The following is an 18,733-nucleotide window of genomic DNA, read 5'->3' on the forward strand; positions in this document are numbered from 1 at the left end:
ACCAATGGTGAAAAGAAATATGGCGACAGAGTTTTGGAGCAACGAGAAAAATGGCTTTAATCTTTGCCTGGCAAAGGGGAAAACACAGCAGGCTAGTGCCTCAAGAACTGTGCCCCCCTTCCCTGGGGAACAGGGAAAGTTTATATAGCCTGGGGCTCATGGTCTGGGGTAGGTGATAAGGCTCAAAGTAATTAAGGTCTTGCACGTCTTTTTTTCTGCAAATTCATGACCAAAGCTGGCATCAGGCAGCTCAGCAACTGGGTCTGGTGTCCCTGAAGTTACTGCCTGTGACCTTCTTTCTGAAATGAAGAGTGCTACAAGGGAGTATAGGGGAGAAGAAATGCCAGGTGCAAAGGGTAATTCATATGGAGTCAGAGAGTAACTAGCTTTGTGAAGGACAAGTCTAGCTACAAGTGTTTGTTAGTAGTAACAGCTAAAGAATAACCAAGATTGCTTAACTCTTTCAGGTGCGGTTATATTGTTTCCCCAGTCTGTTCATTGTTTTCTTATTTTCCTTGTTTATAAGAAAAGAAAATCTCATTTCTATTTTTGCTGCAACATGGTCTTCATAGGTGGACCCCAGTACGTACTATGATGCATGTGTTGAAGAAGCTTGTGCGTGTGACATGGAGGGGAAGTACCTGGGATTCTGCACAGCTGTGGCGATGTACGCAGAAGCATGCAGTGCGGTTGGAGTCTGTGTTACATGGAGAAAACCAGATCTCTGTCGTAAGTCCATATGTTGTTATTCTTCAAAATGTAATCAGACAGAATTGTTTTGTTAGACAACCATTTGTCTCCTCATATTTTCTATAAAATACATATTCTTGTGCATAGACAGGTTTAAACACATGTTAATGTTTGTTTATGATTGGGAAAATTGAATATTGATGGAAAATATTTCTTATTCATACTTAAATGAACAATGAACTTTTTACCTATCTTGGTATAGTTATATATTCTTAAATATTTACCTCATATATCACTTTTGGTTGAAGTCCTCACACATCATCTTGAAAACTTCTACAGAGTTCTAGTCAAGATAAACTGTAAAATGAATATAAACTGAATTTTGTTATGTGTGGAATGTGGTAACTTTAGTAGAAATTAGTCAACACATTTCCTTCCAAAGGAAGGTATGATAAGAGAAAATGTGCCAAATGAGAAATGTTGAAATTGAATCCTCATTTTATTTAGTTTATTATGTACAACTTTATATATTATATTGAAATCTTTAGTTGCCTCATTTGGGAACTGTTATTTACATATTAAAGAAGCTTGATTTTCCTGGAGATTTATTTTTCTCATTTAAGCTTAGACATTAAAACCATGAATATAGACTATGACCTAAAATAGCTAAAAAATGGGAAAATTAATATTTACTCTTCCACCTCAAACCAATCTTATTGTGAGATGTCAAAGAAAAGTGCTATTTTGATTCTATATGCTTTTCCTCCTTTTTTTGTAAGCTGTTTTTGCTCATATGGCAATTTAGATAAAGCCAAAGGGACTTGATAAGACAGAATGATATACTTTAGTTCTGTTTATTGTTAGTATCATTCAAAAACTCTTATATAAATGCTTTGGAAAATGAAAGTTGAAAATTGTCATATAATGAATGCAAGTAATTTGATATAATTCAATCATAGCTATCTACTGTGATTATTATAATGCACCTGGGGAATGCAGCTGGCATTATGAACCTTGTGGTACAGTGACTGCAAAAACATGCAAAGATAGAGTAATTGGCCAGAAGTTTTCTGTACTTTTAGAAGGTAAGACATATTTTAATAATTTCCATGAAGAAGTGCAAATTATACTGATATCTTAAAACTGGAAAATGTTTTAAGATACTGACAATTCAGTATCTTACATTTTGTAATTTAATGAATAGTTGTTTATCTTTATTATGACATTAATATTTCTACATTTGAAACATTTTGTCTAGACATAAATTATCTATTTAACGAGAGAGGGAGAGAGAGATAGAGAGAGAGGGATAGGGAGAACATAGCGATCTGATCCCATTGGCAATCTTTATACATTTCATTAGACAAGGTAGTTTGTTGAGAATGTAGTTTCAGAATGCAACATATAATATAGTCTCACTTGAATGGAGGCCAATTAACTATATCCCACAGTTAAAAATTACCTTATTCCTAGCATTACATATCTTAGAGAAAAAGAAAGAAGTGGCAAGAAAACAAGATGATATAAAAACTTTCCAAAAGTCACATCTGTGTTAAATCCCAGGCTTTGAGATATTTTCAGCCCATTTTATTATGATTTCTGTTATCTTCGTCTACCCTTGTGAAAGTAGATATTTAGAACTGGCATTGACATTTCAAGACCCATATTTATCCAAGTCTTGCATTATGTTCAACATCGTGGCTGTCATTAAAGTAGTAAATCATTTAAAATATTTTAGGAAACATTTTAGAAAAAAATTAAATCAGCCAAAATTTCTAAATTCTCAGGTTTATATTCATTGCAAGAGGGTCTGAATCCTGTTCAAGTTTTTTTTCTTAACAAAACATCTTTATTTATTTATTTATTTATTTAACATCTTTATTGGAGTATAATTGCTTTACAATGGTGTGTTAGTTTCTGCTTTATAACAAAGTGAATCAGCTCTACATATACATATATCCCCATATCCCCTCCCTCTTGTGTCTCCCTCCCATCCTCCCTATCCCACCCCTCTAGGTGGTCACATAGCACTGAGCTGATCTTCCTGTGCTATGCAAATGCTTCACACTAGCTATCTATGTTACAACTGGTAGTGTATATATGTCCATGCCACTCTCTCACTTTGTCCCAGCTTACCCTTCACCCTTTGCGTGTCCTCAAGTCCATTCTCTACATCTGCGTCTTTGCTTCTGTCCTGCCCCTAGGTTCTTCAGAACCATTTTATTTTATTTTTTTAGATTCCATATATATGTGTTAGCATACGGTATTTGTTTTTCTCTTTCTGACTTACTTCACTCTGTATGACAGACTCTAACTCCATCCACCTCACTACAAATAACTCAATTTCATTTCTTTTTATGGCTGAGTAATATTCCATTATATATAAGTACCACATCTCCTTTATCCATTCATCTGTCAATGGATACTTAGGTTGCTTCCATGTCCTGGCTATTGTAAATAGAGCTGCAACGAACATTGTGGTACATGACTCTTTTTGAATTATGGTTTTCTCAGGGTATATGCCCAGTAGTGGGATTTCTGGGTCGTATGGTAGTTCTATTATTAGTTTTTTAAGGAACTTCCATACTGTTCTCCATAGTGGCTATTTCAATTTTATATATTTTCGCTAAGAGTATGCTATTGTTTTGCTATTATCTACTTCGGTTCATGGAACCATTGAAGTAAGTTTACAAAGGTACAATGCAGTTTCAGCAAATAGAGATGAACTGTGGGTCATTTTTACACACAGGCTGTTATGCTAAGTGCCCAGACAGTGCTCCCTTCCTGGATGAGAACACCATGAAATGCGTCAGTTTGTCTGAGTGCAGCTGCTTCTATAATGACATCATACCTGCTGGTGGAGTGATCCAAGATAACTGTGGAAGAACATGGTAAATTCTCTAACTGTCCAGTATTTCTGTTTCTTCCATTTTTATTTAGAAAACAATTAAGAAATAAATCAGTGAATATATTTTTTAACTGTTATTTCTAAATGGGAAGGTCAGCTTTAGGTTCAGTTTTATATCACTTATGTTGGTTATTTTGTGTTTTCAGTAAATCCACATATCAACAAATGGTTTGTTAAATCTTATACTTTGTGCAGAAGACAGAACAGAAAATGTCACTATGTACTTTTGGGTAAAAAGAAAGTTTTCATTCCGTAAATGTAAGATCATGTTTATAGGCTTTCAGACAGTGACATGGAAGTGAAGAGGGGAGGTCTGTACTAGAGCGGCATGGCCATCAAAAAAAGTCATGTTTGAAACTTAAAATCTAAGAACTAACTTTACAGCTTGACTCCAAACGTTCCTTTAGGTCCCAAGAACTCCTCAGTGAAAAGATTAGGAAACAGTACATGAAAAATACAAAAAAACAACAAAAAAAAAACAGTTTGAATCCACAGCATGCTCTTGGGGAAACAGTTATTTACTGTTCTCTTATTTGGTTCTGTTTTGATTTTCACTGTTAGACAATTTGTTATTTTAAATTTGGGAGATGTATGTAATTAGGAGCTAAAAATTTCAACCTCATTCTTGTTTTTTATTTTGATTGTTTCTTTTTTGTTTATAATTTAACTTTCAGCTATTGCATCGCAGGAGAGTTGGAGTGCAGTGGTGAGTCACTATGTTTTAGTCTAATCGATTTAGGAAAGATGAGGTAAAGGGTTTGGAATCTTTTCAGACCATCAACAGCAGAGGAGTAAATACTTAATGCTTTAGACTGCTCCTCAGTGGACTGAGACAATTCCATTTCATGGTGTTTGTTCATATTGGGTCAGTTCAAAACCAATGTTGTCAAGGCACTTCGAACCACTGGTAGATGGGACAGTTCTCCTGCCACACTCCTACCTGTCTGTAGGTTCTGGGAATTAAGGGAGTGAGACATCAACTAAAATAGTTTAATAAAGGGATGGAGTGGAAGGTGAGGATTATATAGATAGAATTCAATACTTGAAGGATTACTCATGTGCAACATATATCTTAGAAAGAAATTTCAATAAGCTTCCAAAGAATATATAAACGACTCCTTTTTTGCATTTGAAATTGCAAGAAGTGAAATAAAAAAAGCCAGATAACTCATAGGCAACTTGAGTTTTAGAATTTTTTTTCACACTTTTTCATTCCTGTCAATAATAGTAATTTATAATTATTTCAGAAACTGCTCCTACAAATTCAACATTTACAGGTAAAATCATCATTGTGGTTTAAATGTGTATTTCTGATGTCTTTTTATGGATAATCATTTATAGTTTCACATGAATCTGTGCCAGTAAAAGATATGCTGGTAAGTACGCTGATAGAAAATTTCAAATTAAAATTAACAGTTACTAGAAAATATGTAAAAATATTATTTCATTATACTCCTGTGAATTAGGTTAGAAATATGATTAGAACGTACGATAGGTATTGTATGCTTATTAGTTAAATATAATCATCCAAAGCTTGACATTTTTAGATGATAATTGGAACAAGTGGAATGAAAAAGAAGTAAATGTGATCTCCTGTGAAGTAAATATTTTGAAATCATGATTATACTGGGAGATGACTTGAAAACATAGAAATAAATGTTAATTTATTTTTCTTAACTCATGTATTTGTTGCAAGCTATAATGTTATCTCAGTTATGTCCATTCAAGAGAGTATTGGGCAAAATGCAGTTTAACTTTGGGTTTGGAACTTGTAATACATTGGTGATATAAGTGTACTTAGAGTTGCTACAGTACACTTACACATTCCTGTCTTGTATGACTCAGGGATAGAATTTATTTCCTGTTGATCAATATTTGGAGGTGGTGTCAATTAAGAGATAGTATAGTAAATTGGAAACCTTAGGTTTTGGTAATGTATTTAGTATGTGGTCATCAGTGAAGTGTTATTTCTTTTAGTTATCATTGGTTATTTTCCTAAAGCTAAGGTATCACAAGTCAGGGTTCATTTTGGGCCTGTCTTATAAAGTTCCTGTGAGATTTTGGTTAAGTGGTAATAACAGAAAATAATTAGTTATTTTTGTTGGGCATACAGTAAGTATATAGTGTTATTCATATTGATTTAATGAAAGATTGTTTTGTTAATTAACCTCTGCATACAACTTCAGAAACTTTTATTGAGTTTATGGCAACTGGTTTCTTGAACTAAATTTTCCAGCAAAATTATTTAAGTAATTTATTTTCATAAATATTGTCTCCCCTAAACAGTTTGTACTACAACAGCTACCTCCATACTAAGTGCTGAAGCAGGTTAAAAAAATGCTTATTTGTTTTTTTCTTCTAAATAAGCATCAAAGTGAATTTGCAACTCAGGCATTTGGCCCTTTTCTCAAATTTGTCGTTCTCTATTTATTTATTTCCTACATGCCAAATAGCAGGGTCTACATCCCAACTGTGATATTGGTGAAGAATCTCTTCCCTATTCAGAGATCATGTGTCCTCAAAAGAACATTCTACATATTACTAATTTGGAAGAAAGTGACTACAGAAGAAAATTCTATGCTAACTTCTTTGAAAATAATTTATATTTTCTTTTCAACTGACACCAAGGAATTTTAACTTTAATTGAATCATTTGTAATTAAAGCAGTGGTCAGAGAAGTACAGGAGTACTTCTGGTAAATGAATTTAGCTGTTACATTTCATTATTTATTTGAATTTTAGAGATATCTAACCCATGTCTAAATAAATACTTCGTAATCTTGCCTTTCAACACCATTTTAACAGACATTTCCAAATATTTGTCTCCTCTTTTGCACAGCAATTACACTGGTGACCAGTAGCTCAGGCACAGGCAAGCCATAATCATCAACTGCAACTTAATCAAGAGGGCATTAAAAAAAATTCCAAAACTTCCTTTTTCAGTATTATACCTTTGCAGTTACACTTTTCAGGGAAGACTTTTTTATTTAACATCTTTATTGGAGTATAATTGCTTTACAATGGTGTGTTAGTTTCTGCTTTATAACAAAGTGAATCAGCTATACATATACATATAACCCCATATCTCTTCCCTCTTAACGTCTCCCTCCCATCCTCCCTATCCCACCCCTCTAGGTGGTCACAAAGCACAGAGCTGATCTCCCTGTGCTATGTGGCTGCTTCCCACTAGCTATCAGTTTTACGTTTGGTAGTGTATATATGTCCATGCCACTCTCTCACTTTGTCCCAGTTTACCCTTCCCCCTCCCCGTGTCCTCAATTTCATTCTCTAGTAGGTCTGCGTCTTTATTCCGGTCTTGCCCCTAGGTTCTTCATGACTTCTTTTTTTTTTTTTTTTAGATTCCATATATATGTGTTAGCATACGGTATTTGTTTTTCTCTTTCTGACTTACTTCACTCTGTATGACAGACTCGAGGTCCATCCACCTCACTACAAATAACTCAATTTCATTTCTTTTTATGGCTGAGTAATATTCCATTGTATATATGTGCCACATCTTCTTTATTCATTCATCTGTTGATGGACACTTAGGTTACTTCCGCGTTTCGGCTATTGTAAACAGAGCTGCAATGAACATTGTGGTACATGGCTCTTTTTAAATTATGGTTTTCTCAGGGTATATGCCCAGTAGTGGGATTGCTGGGTCATAGGGTAGTTCTAATTTTAGTGTTTTGAGGAACCTCCATACTGTTCCCCATAGTGGCTGTATCAATTTACATTCCCACCAACAGTGAAAGAGGGTTCCCTTTTCTTCACACCCTCTCCAGCATTTACTGTTTGTAGATTTTTTGATGATGGCCATTCTGACCGGTGTGAGGTGATACCTCATTGTAGTTTTGATTTACGTTTCTCTAATGATTAGTGATTTTGAGCATCCTTTCATGTGTTTGTTGGCAATCTGTATATCTTCTTTGGAGAAATGTCTATTTAGGTCTTCTGCCCATTTTTGGATTGGGTTGTTTGTTTTTTTGATATTGAGCTGTATGAGCTGCTTGTATATTTTGGAGATTAATCCTTTGTCAGTTGCTTCATTTGCAAATATTTTCTCCCATTCTGAGGGTTGTCTTTTCATCTTGTTTATGGTTTCCTTGCTGTGCAAAAGCTTTTAAGTTTCATTAGGTCGCATTTGTTTATTTTTGTTTTTATTTCCATTTCTCTAGGATGTGGGTCAAAAAAGATCTTGCTGTGATTTATGTCATAGAGTGTTCTGCCTATGTTTTCCTCTAAGAGTTTGATAGTGTCTGGCCTTACATTTAGGTCTTTAATCCATTTTGAGCATTTTTCACAGAACTGGAACAAAAATTTTCACAATTTGTATGGAAACACCAAAGACCCCGAATAGTCAAAGCAATCTTGAGAAAGAAAAACGGAGCTGGAGGAATCAGGCTCCCGGACTTCAGACTATACTACAAAGCTACAGTAATCAAGACAGTATAGTACTGGCACAAAAACAGAAATATAGATCAATGGAACAGGATAGAAAGCCCAGAGATAAACCCATGCACATATGGTCACCTTATCTTTGATAAAGGAGACAAGAATACACAATTCAGAAAAGACAGCCTCTTCAATAAGTGGTGCTGGGAAAACTGAACAGCTACATGTAAAAGAATGAAATTAGAACACTCCCTAACACCATACACAAAAATAAACTCAGGGAAGATTTTTTTTTCTACTTTTGTTTTGTTTGTTTTTAACATTTTAGAAGAAAACTTTGGGAAAAAATGTTATACAAACTGTTAAGAATCTTTGACTTTTTACTTGTGGTCTATAGATTTTAAACTTTAATTTTACATTTTGACATCTATTTACCTAATTAATCAAATTTCTCTGAAACATTAATTTCAAGTTGATCCATTTTATATATTGCCATAGATGCTATCAGTAACACAATTTTCCTTCCACATGAAACTTATTTTTTTCCATTATGTTCTCCAATTCAGCAGCTTCCATTCCAGGGATTACTACATCAAGCAGTGAAATAATAGGTAGGTGAATCGACAAGCCCATAAACTGACAAATATAGGCTTTTACATATATTAAAATTGTTTTTTACATATTAGAATCAACAGACCCACTCTCCTATACTTAGGACCCTTTTCTTCCCCTCAATTAACATTATTTTTCTTTCTCCTGTTATTTATTACCTTCTCCAATCTGTCTGTCTCTGTATATACATATATATTTTAAAACATAATATTTTATTGAGGTATAATTGGCATGTTAACATTATATTAGTTTCAGGTGTTCAACATAATGATTTGATATTTATATATTTTGCAAAATGATCACCACAAGAAGTCTAGGTAACATCCTTGAAGTCACAGATAATGGTTTGCCATCCTTGTATTCCCAATTGCACTTAGTCCCAAGCTATATAATAGTTAGTATTCAATAAATATTTGTAGAATGAATGGATGATTCTTCTTTTCCCTGTCCCAAATTTGTAATTCAGGTTTTTTCTTTTGGCACAGAATTTCTAGTGAAGATTAGACTATTGATTAGATATTATTTATACTGATGAATCTTATAGTTCATACATTTCATTCATTGGAGCTAATATTTCTTCTGTAGAATACAAAGAGAGTGTAAAATCAAGACTACTTTTTGATTATAATTTTATATCATGATATAGAATTATGACTAATTTGGGGTACTTTTGTAATTTTTAGTGTTGTCTGATTTATTTGGTGATTAATACATGTTGCTTATATTCAAAGGGCAAACATGTAACTTTATCACCATCATAGTGTGGAATATCATTAAAATGCCCAACTGACATGTTTAATTTCTATCAAACTTTCTCTTATGTTGAATATCATTAGCAGGTCTGGCTCTTTCAATGTAATTTTAGAAGGACTGACATGTTTCAGAAATATTTTTCTTTATTCTATAATTGTAAATTTATTTCTGAAGGCTTAGTAACAATTTCATCCCAATAGTTGTTTAATATACACTGCATAATGATATTCTATCTATGTATTATCTCAGCCATAAACAATGGACTGAATTCCTAATTCTCAGCCTTTTTCTGTTTCTAAGATAAGTAATTTGGTTCAGTTATATAGGTCTCTTTCAGTTAAAATAAAATCATTCACTCAGCTACTAAAACTTTTGAATCTTGAGGCCATTTAAAGTATTCTTGACTGTTGATTTGATGAATTGTGTAGTCATGCATGCGTCATAAGCAATTTGGATAACTATTTCAATATGATGCTGATATCTGCATCTTGCATTAAAAGTAGGCAATCAGAACTAAGAAGACTGGTTTGATTTTTTCCAGTTTATACATATATTTTCTTTTATTGCCTTTTCTTCCCCAAGCATTCGGTTTTGAACATAATATTCTGGCAATTTAATTTTGTCAACATTCTGTATTGTAGCAAGCAAACTTTTCATATAAAACAGAAGGCCATGAGTAGATTACCTAGAGTTTTTGTTATTTCATCATTAGCAACTGATGAGGTTTTAGATGTAAAATTAACCTTAAAACACTACAGAAATCTCATCAATTGCTTCCACCATAGCATTTAAAAAATTATAAATCTAATGTAGAGTTTAATTATAGGGAAGATTAGCTAGGTGATTTTTTCCTGAATTCAGTTGGTATTATTTATGACTTTTAATGCTTAACCTTACCAAATCTTACCAAATCCTAATGTTTTATTTAATTTTACTGAAACTCCAACAGACATTTCATGCTCTGTTAGTATAATATTATTTTACTAAAACATCTTAGTACTGTATTACAATATATAGCAAATAAAAACTGTTAATGAGTGCTTACTATATTTTAGTCATTATATTAAGAACTTTTTATTCAATTTCTCATTAAATCTCAAAAATCCCCTGATTCCACAATCCTCCACAACACACTTGCCCTCATATTTTACAGGAGAGAGGATACAAAGAGCTTAAATATTTTTTCCAGCATTACAAAGATCAGAAGAAAAAGGGATTTTCTGGTATGATGTAGAGAGAAAAAAGGGTTGTCTTTTCCTTTTTATCCGTGAAAGCAAGAAATTATAGTCAGAAGTTATAATTTCACAGATGTGAATCATTAAGGCTTGCCCCAACGTTAATCTGAAATCAGGAGAAAAAAGTAGTGTTTAGAAGTTCATTTTTTTCATGTTAAAATTCTGTAAATGTGCCACAAATCAAATAAATTTTAAATAGATTTAGTCAAATAATCCCAATAGAGAGAAAACATTGATTATCAAGTTATAGAATCAGTAGTAACTTTCCAGAATTTTTGGATAATGTAGATGTAGCTTTATATTGATGCTGGAATAAATTAGTAATTGCTTATTTCCCAGATGAATTGAGGCACCTAAAATTTTGTATATTAGTTAAATTTCAATTCTAAAATAATTATTAGCGGTTTAATGCTTAGCTCCTCATTGACTATTCCACAACATCTTTTCTGAGAATATGCCCGTATCATACATAACAGGTAGGAACTTAGAAATTATTCAAATAATCATGGATTTAGTTTCATCAAAAACCTGTAACTTGGGGGCTCAGATAGTACCACTTGGTTATCTTTGTTCATTCAATTAACTGCATAACCATACATTTTATTTTATTTAATTAATTTATTTTTAAAACATCTTTATTGAAGTATAATTGCTTTACAATGTCCTGTTACTTTCTGCTGCATAACAAAATGAATCAGCTATATGTATACATATATCCTCATAGCCCCTCCTCTTGCATCTTCCTCCCACCCTCCCTATCCCACCCTTCTAGGTGGTCACAAAGAACTGAGCTGATCTCCCTGTTCTATGTGTCTGCTTCCCACTAGCTATCTATTTTACATCTGGTAGTATATATATGTCAGTACTACTCTCTCACTTCTTCCCAGCTTACCCTTCCCTCTCCCCATGTCCTCAAGTCCATTCTCTATGTCTGTGTCTTTATTCCTGTCCTGCCCCTAGGTTCATCAGAACCTTTTTTTTTTTTTATTCCATATATTGTGTTAGCATATGGTATTTGTTTTTTTCTTTCTGACTTATTTCACTCTGTATGACAGACTCTAGGTCCATCCACCTCACTACAAATAACTCAATTTCGTTTCTTTTTATGGCTGAGTAATATTCCATTGTATATATGTGCCTCATCATCTTTATCCATTCATCTGTCCATAGACACTTAGGTTGCTTCCATGTCCTGGCTATTGTAACTAGTGCTGCAATGAACATTGTGGTACATGTCTTTTTTTTTTTTTTTTCAACTTTTAGTTTTATTGATCTTTGCTATTGTTTTCTTTGTTTCCATTTCATTTATTTCTGCTCTGATCTTTATGATTTCTTTCCTTCTGCTAACTTTGGGTTTTGTTTGTTCTTCTTTCTCTAGTTTCTTTAGGTGTAAGGTTAGATTGTTTACTTGAGATTTTTCTTGTTTCTTGAGGTAGGCTTGTATAGCTATACACTTCCCTCTTAGAACTGCTTTTGCTGCATCCCATAGGTTTTAGGTCGTCGTGTTTTCATTGTCATTTGTCTCTAGGTATTTTTTTATTTCCTCTTTGATTTCTTCAGTGATCTCTTGGTTATTTAGTAACGTATTGTTTAGCCTCCATGTGTTTGTCTTTTTTACATTTTTTTCCCTGTAATTCATTTCCAATCTCATAGCGTTGTGGTCAGAAAAGATGCTTGATATGATTTCAATTTTCTTAAATTTACTGAGGCTTGATTTGTGACCCAAGATGTGATCTATCCTGGAGAATGTTCCGTGCGCACTTGAGAAGAACGTGTAATCTGCTGTTTTTGGATGGAATGTCCTATGAATATCAATTAAATCTCTCTGGTCTATTGTGTCATTTAAAGCTTGTGTTTCCTTATTTATTTTCATTTTGGATGATCTGTCCATTGGTGTAAGTGAGGTGTTAAAGTCCCCCACTATGATTGTGTTACTGTCAATTTCCTCTTTTATAGCTGTTAGCAGTTGCCTTATGTATTGATGTGCTCCTATGTTGGGTGCATATATATTTATAATTGTTATATCTTCTTCTTGGATTGATCCCTTGATCATTATGTAGTGTCCTTCCTTGTCTCTTGTAACATTCTTTATTTTAAAGTCTATTTTATCTGATATGAGTATAGCTACTCCAGCTTTCTTTTGATTTCCATTTGCATGGAATATCTTTTTCCATCCCCTCACTTTCAGTCTGTATGTGTCCCTAGGTCTAAAGTGGGTCTCTTGTAGACAGCATATATATGGGTCTTGTTTTTGTATCCATTCAGCCAGTCTATGTCTTTTGGTTGGGGCATTTAATCCATTCACGTTTAAGGTAATTATCGATATGTATGTTCCTATGACCATTTTCTTATTTGTTTTGGGTTTGTTTTTGTAGGTCCTTTTCTTCTCTTGTGTTTCCCACTTAGAGAAGTTCCTTTAGCATTTGTTGTAGAGCTGGTTTGGTGGTGCTGAATTCTCTTAGCTTTTGCTTGTCTGCAAAGCTTTTGATTTCTCCATCAAATCTAAATGAGATCCTTGCCTGGTAGAGTAATCTTGGTTGTAGGTTCTTCCCTTTCATCACTTTAAGTATATCATGCCACTCCCTTCTGGCTTGCAGAGTTTCTGCTGAGAAATCAGCTGTTAACCTTATGGGAGTTCCCTTGTATGTTATTTGTCGTTTTTCCCTTGCTGCTTTCAATAATTTTTCTTTGTCTTTAATTTTTGCCACTTTGATTACTATGTGTCTCGGCGTGTTTCTCCTTGGGTTTATCCTGTATGGGACTCTCTGCGCTTCCTGGACTTGGGTGGCTATTTCCTTTCCCATGTTAGGGAAGTTTTCAACTATAATCTCTTCAAATATTTTCTCTGGTCCTTTCTCTCTCTCTTCACCTTCTGGGACCCCTATAATGCGAATGTTGTTGCGTTTAATGTTGTCCCAGAGGTCTCTTAAGCTGTCTTCATTTCTTTTCATTCTTTTTTCTTTAGTCTGTTCTGCAGCAGTGAATTCCACCATTCTGTCTTCCAGGTCACTTATCCGTTCTTCTGCCTCAGTTATTCTGCTATTGATTCCTTCTAGTGTAGTTTTCATTTCAGTTATTGTACTGGTGATCTCTGTTTGTTTGTTCTTTAATTCTTCTATGTCTTTGTTAATCATTTCTTGCATCTTCTCAATCTTTGCCTCCATTCTTATTCCTAGGTCCTGGATCATCTTCACTATCATTATTCTGAATTCTTTTTCTGGAAGGTTGCCTATCTCCACTTCATTTAGTTGTTTTTCTGGGGTTTTTTCTTGTTCCTTCATCTGGTACATAGCCCTCTGCCTTTTCATCTTGTCTATCTTTCTGTAACTGTGGTTTTTGGTCCACAGGCTGCAGGATTGTAGTTTTTCTTGCTTCTGCTGTCTGCCCTCTGGTGGTTGAGGCTATCTAAGAGGCTTGATGGGAGGCTCTGGTGGTGGGTAGAGCTGACTGTTGCTGTGGCGGTCAGAGCTCAGTAAAACTTTAATCCACTTGACTGTTGATGGGTGGGGCTGGGTTCCCTCCCTGTTGGTTGTTTTGCCTGAGGCAACCCAACACTGGAGCCTACCGCGGCTCTTTGGTGGGGTTAATGGCAGACTCTGGGAGGGCTCACGCCAAGGAACACTTCCCAGAACCTCCGCTGCCAGAGTCCTTGTCCCCACAGTGAAACAGAGCCACCCCCCACCTCTGCAGGAGACCCCCCAACACCAGCAGGTAGGTCTGGTTCAGTCTCCCCCAGGGTCACTGCTCCTTCCCCTGGGTCCTGATGTGCACACTACTTTGTGTGTGCCCTCCAAGAGTGGGGTCTCTGTTTCCCCCAGTCCTGTCGAAGTCCTGCAATCAATTCCCACTAGGCTTCAAAGTCTGATTCTCTAGGAATTCCTCCTCCCATTGCCGGACACCCAGGTTGGGAAGCCTGACGTGGGGCTCAGAACCTTCCATGACTCTTTTTGAATTATGGTTTTCTCAGGGTATAAACCCAGTAGTGGGAATGCTGGGTCATATGTAGTTCAATTTTTAGCTTTCTAAGCAACCTCCATACTGTTCTCCATAGTGGCTGTATCAATTAACATTCCCACTAACAGTGCAAGAGGGTTCCCATTTCTCCACACCCTCTCCAGCATTTATTGTTTGTAGATTTTTTGGTGATGGCCATTCTGACCAGTGTGAGGTGATACCTCATTGTAGTTTTGATTTACATTTCTCTAATTATTAGTGATTTTGAGCATCCTTTCATGTGTTTGTTGGCAATCTGTATATCTTCTTTGGAGAAATGTCTATTAAGTCTTCTGTCCATTTTTGGATTGGGTTGTTCGGTTTGTTTTTTTTTTTTTGATATTGAGCTAAATGAGCTGCTTGTATATTTTGGAGATTAATCCTTTGTCAGTTGCTTCATTTGCAAATATTTTCTCCCATTCTGAGGGTTGTCTTTTTGTCTTGTTTATGGTTTCCTTTGCTGTGCAAAAGCTTTTAAGTTTCATTAGGTTCCATTTGTTTATTATTGTTTTTATTTCCATTTCTCTAGGAGGTGGGTCAAAAAGGATCTTGCTGCGATTTATGTCAGAAAGTGTTCTGCCTGTGTTTTCCTCTAAGAGTTTTATAGTATCTGGCCATACATTTAGGTCTTTAATCCATTTTGAGTTTATTTTTGTGTATGGTGTTAGGAAGTGTTCTAATTTCATTCTTTTACATGTAGCTGTCCAGTTCTCCCAGCCCCACTTATTGAAGAGGCTGTCTTTTCTCCATTGTATATTCTTGCCTCCTTTATCAAAGATAAGGTGACCATATGTGTGTGGGTTTAGCTCTGGGCTTTATATTCTGTTCCATTGATTTTTATTTCTGTTTTTGTGCCAGTACCATACTGTCTTGATTACTGTAGCTTTGTAGTATAGTCTAAAGTCAGGGAACCTGCTTCATCCAGCTTTGTTGTTCTTATTCAAGATTGCTTTATCTATTTGGGGTCTTTTGTGTTTCCATACAAATTGTGAAATTTTTTGCTCTAGTTCTGTGAAAAAAGTCATTGGTAGTTTGATAGGCATTGCATTGAATCTCTACATTGCTTTGGGTATTATAGTCTTTTTCATAATATTGATTCTTCCAATCCAAGAACATGGTATATCTCTCTATCTGTTTGTATTGTCTTTAATTTCTTTCATCACTGTCTTATAGTTTTCTGCACTCAGGTGTTTTCTCTCCTTAGGTACGTTTTTTCCTAGGTATTTTATTCTTTTTGTTGCAATGGTAAATGGGAGTGTTTCCTTAATTTCACTTTCAGATTTTTCATCGTTAGTGTATAGGAATGCAAGAGATTTCTGTGCATTAATTTTGTATTCTGCTACTTTACTAAATTCATTGATTAGGTCTAGTTGTTTTCTGGTAGCATCTTTAGGATTCTCTATGTATAGTATCATGTCATCTGCAAACAGTGACAGTGTTACTTCTTCTTTTCCGATTTGGATTCCTTTTATTTCTTTTTCTTCTCTGATTGCTGTGCCTAAAACTTCCAAAAATATGTTGAACAATAGTGGTGAGAGTGGACAAACTTGTCTTGTTCCTGATCTTAGAGGAAAAGGTTTCTGTTTTTCACCATTGAGAATGATGTTGGCTGTGAGTTTGTCATATATGACCTTTATTATGTTGAGGTAAGTTTGCTCTATGCCTACTTTCTGGAGGGTTTTTATCCTAAATGGGTGTTGAATTTTGTCGAAAGCTTTTTCTGCATCTATTGAGATGATCATATGGTTTTTCTCCTTCAATTTGTTAATATGGTGTATCACATTGATTGATGTGCATATATTGAAGAATCCTTGCATTCCTGCTATAAACCCCACTTGATCATGGTGTATGATCCTTTTAATGTACTGGTGGATTCTGTTTGCTAGAATTTTGTTGAGGATTTTTGCATCTATGTTCGTCAGTGATATTGGTCTTTAGTTTTCTTTTTTTTGTGGCATCTTTGTCTGGTTTTGTTATCAGGGTGATGGTGACCTTGTAGAATGAATTGGGGAGTGTTCCTCCCTCTGCTATATTTTGGAAGACTTTGAGAACGATAGGTGTTAGCTCTTCTCTAAATGTTTGGTAAAATTCGCCTGTAAAGCCATCTGGTCTTGGGTTTTTGTTTGTTGGAAGATTTTTAATCACAGTTTAAATTTCAGTGCTTGTGATTGGTCTGTTTATATTTTCTATTTCTTCCTGGTTCAGTTTTGGAAGGTTGTGCTTTTCTAAGAATTTGTCCATTTCTTCCAGGTTGTCCATTTTATTGGCATATAGTTGATTGTAGTAATCTCTCATGATCCTTTTTATTTCTGCAGTGTCAGTTGTTACTTCTCCTTTTTCATTTCTAATTCTGTTGATTTGAATCTTCTCCGTTTTTTTCTTGATGAGTCTGGCTAATGGTTTATCAATTTTGTTTATCTTCTCAAAGAACCAACTTTTAGTTTTAGTGATCTTTGCTATCACATCCTTCATTTCTTTTTCATTTATTTCTGATCTGATCTTCATGATTTCTTTCCTTCTGCTAAATTTGTTTTTTTTTTGTTTGTTTGTTTTTCTTTCTCTAATTGCTTTAGGTGTAAGGTTAGGTTGTTTATTTGAGATTTTTCTTGTTTCTTGAGGTAGGATTGTATTGCTATAAACTTCCCTCTTAGAACTGCTTTTGCTGCATCACATAGGTTTTGGGCCATCATGTTTTCATTGTCATTTATTTCTAGGTATTTTTTGATTTCCTCTTTGATTTCTTCAGTGACCTCTTGGTTATTTAGTAGTGTATTGTTTAGCCTCCATGTATTTGTATTTTTCACAGTTCTTTTCTTGTAATTGATATCTAGTCTCATAGCGTTGTTGTCAGAAAAGATACTTGATATGATTTCAATTTTCTTAAATTAAGTGAGGCTTGATTTGTGACCCAAGATATGATCTATCCTGGAGAATGTTCCATGAGCAATTGAGAAGAAAGTGCATTCTGTTTTTTTGGGATGGAATGTCCTATAAATATCAATTAAGTCCATCTTGTCTAATGTGTCATTTAAAGCTTATGTTTTCTTATTTATTTTCAATTTGGATGAGCTGTCCATTGATGAAAGTGGGGTGTTAAAATCCCCTACTGTGATTGTGTTACTGTTGATTTCCCCTTTCACTGTAGTTAGCATTTGCCTTATGTATTGAGGTCTCCTATGTTGGGTGCATAAATATTTACAATTGTTATATCTTCTTCTTGGATTGATCCCTTGATCATTATGTAGTGTCCTTCTTTGTCTCTTGTAATAGACTTTATTTTAAAGTCTATTTTGTCTGATATGAGAATTGCTACTCCAGCTTTCTTTTGATTTCCATATGCATGGAATATCTTTTTCCATCCCCTCACTTTCAGTCTATATGTGACCCTAGGTCTGAAGTGGGTCTCTTGTAGACAGCATATATGCAGGTGTTGTTTTTTTTATCCATTCAGCTGGTCTATGTTTTTTGGTTGGAGCAGTTAATCTATTTACATTTAAGGTAATTATCGATATTCATGTTCCTGTTACCATTTTCTTAATTGTTTTGGGTTTGTTTTTGTAGGTTTTTTCTTTCTCTTGTGTTTCCTACCTAGAGAAGTTCCTTTAGCATTTGTAAAGCTGGTTTGGTGGTGCCGAATTCTCTTAACTTTTTCTTGTCTGTAAACGTTTTAATTTCTCTGTCGAATCTGAATGAAATCCTTGCTGGGTAGAGTTATCTTGGTTGTAGGTTTTTCCCTTTCATCCCTTTAAATATGTCCTGCTGCTCCCTTCTGGCTTGCAGAGATTCTGCTGAAAGATCAGCTGTTAACCTAATGGGGATTCCCTTGTATGTTATTTGTTGCTTTTCTGTTGCTGCTTTTAACATTTTTTCTTTGTATTTAATTTTTGATAGTTTGTTTAATATGTGTCTTGGTGTGTTTCTCCTTGGATTTATCCTGTATGAGACTCTCTGTGTTTCCTGGACTTGATTGACTATTTCCTTTCCCTTGTTAAGGAAGTTTTCAACTATAATCTTTTCAAATATTTTCTCAGTCCCTTTCTTTTTCTCTTCTTCTTCTGGGACCCCTATAATTAGAATGTTGGTGTGTTTAATGTTGTCCCAGAGGTCTCTGAGACTGTCCTCCATTCTTTTCATTCTTTTTTCTT

General features: G+C 34.6%; 1 protein-coding gene across 1 annotated transcript in view; it reads left to right on the plus strand.

Moving 5' to 3' along the window:
- Positions 1-18,733, plus strand: part of MUC19 (mucin 19, oligomeric) — a 114,713-nt gene that overhangs the window by 26,892 nt on the left and 69,088 nt on the right. Inside the window, 8 exon segments of the mRNA XM_036867435.1 lie at positions 573-729; positions 1,650-1,775; positions 3,440-3,581; positions 4,273-4,304; positions 4,846-4,875; positions 5,885-5,926; positions 6,437-6,469; positions 8,562-8,606. Of these exon segments, the coding sequence (XP_036723330.1) occupies positions 573-729; positions 1,650-1,775; positions 3,440-3,581; positions 4,273-4,304; positions 4,846-4,875; positions 5,885-5,926; positions 6,437-6,469; positions 8,562-8,606 (607 nt within the window).

Source organism: Balaenoptera musculus, chromosome 10 (genome assembly GCF_009873245.2).
Source record: "Balaenoptera musculus isolate JJ_BM4_2016_0621 chromosome 10, mBalMus1.pri.v3, whole genome shotgun sequence".
NCBI classification, from domain to species: Eukaryota; Metazoa; Chordata; class Mammalia; order Artiodactyla; family Balaenopteridae; genus Balaenoptera; species Balaenoptera musculus.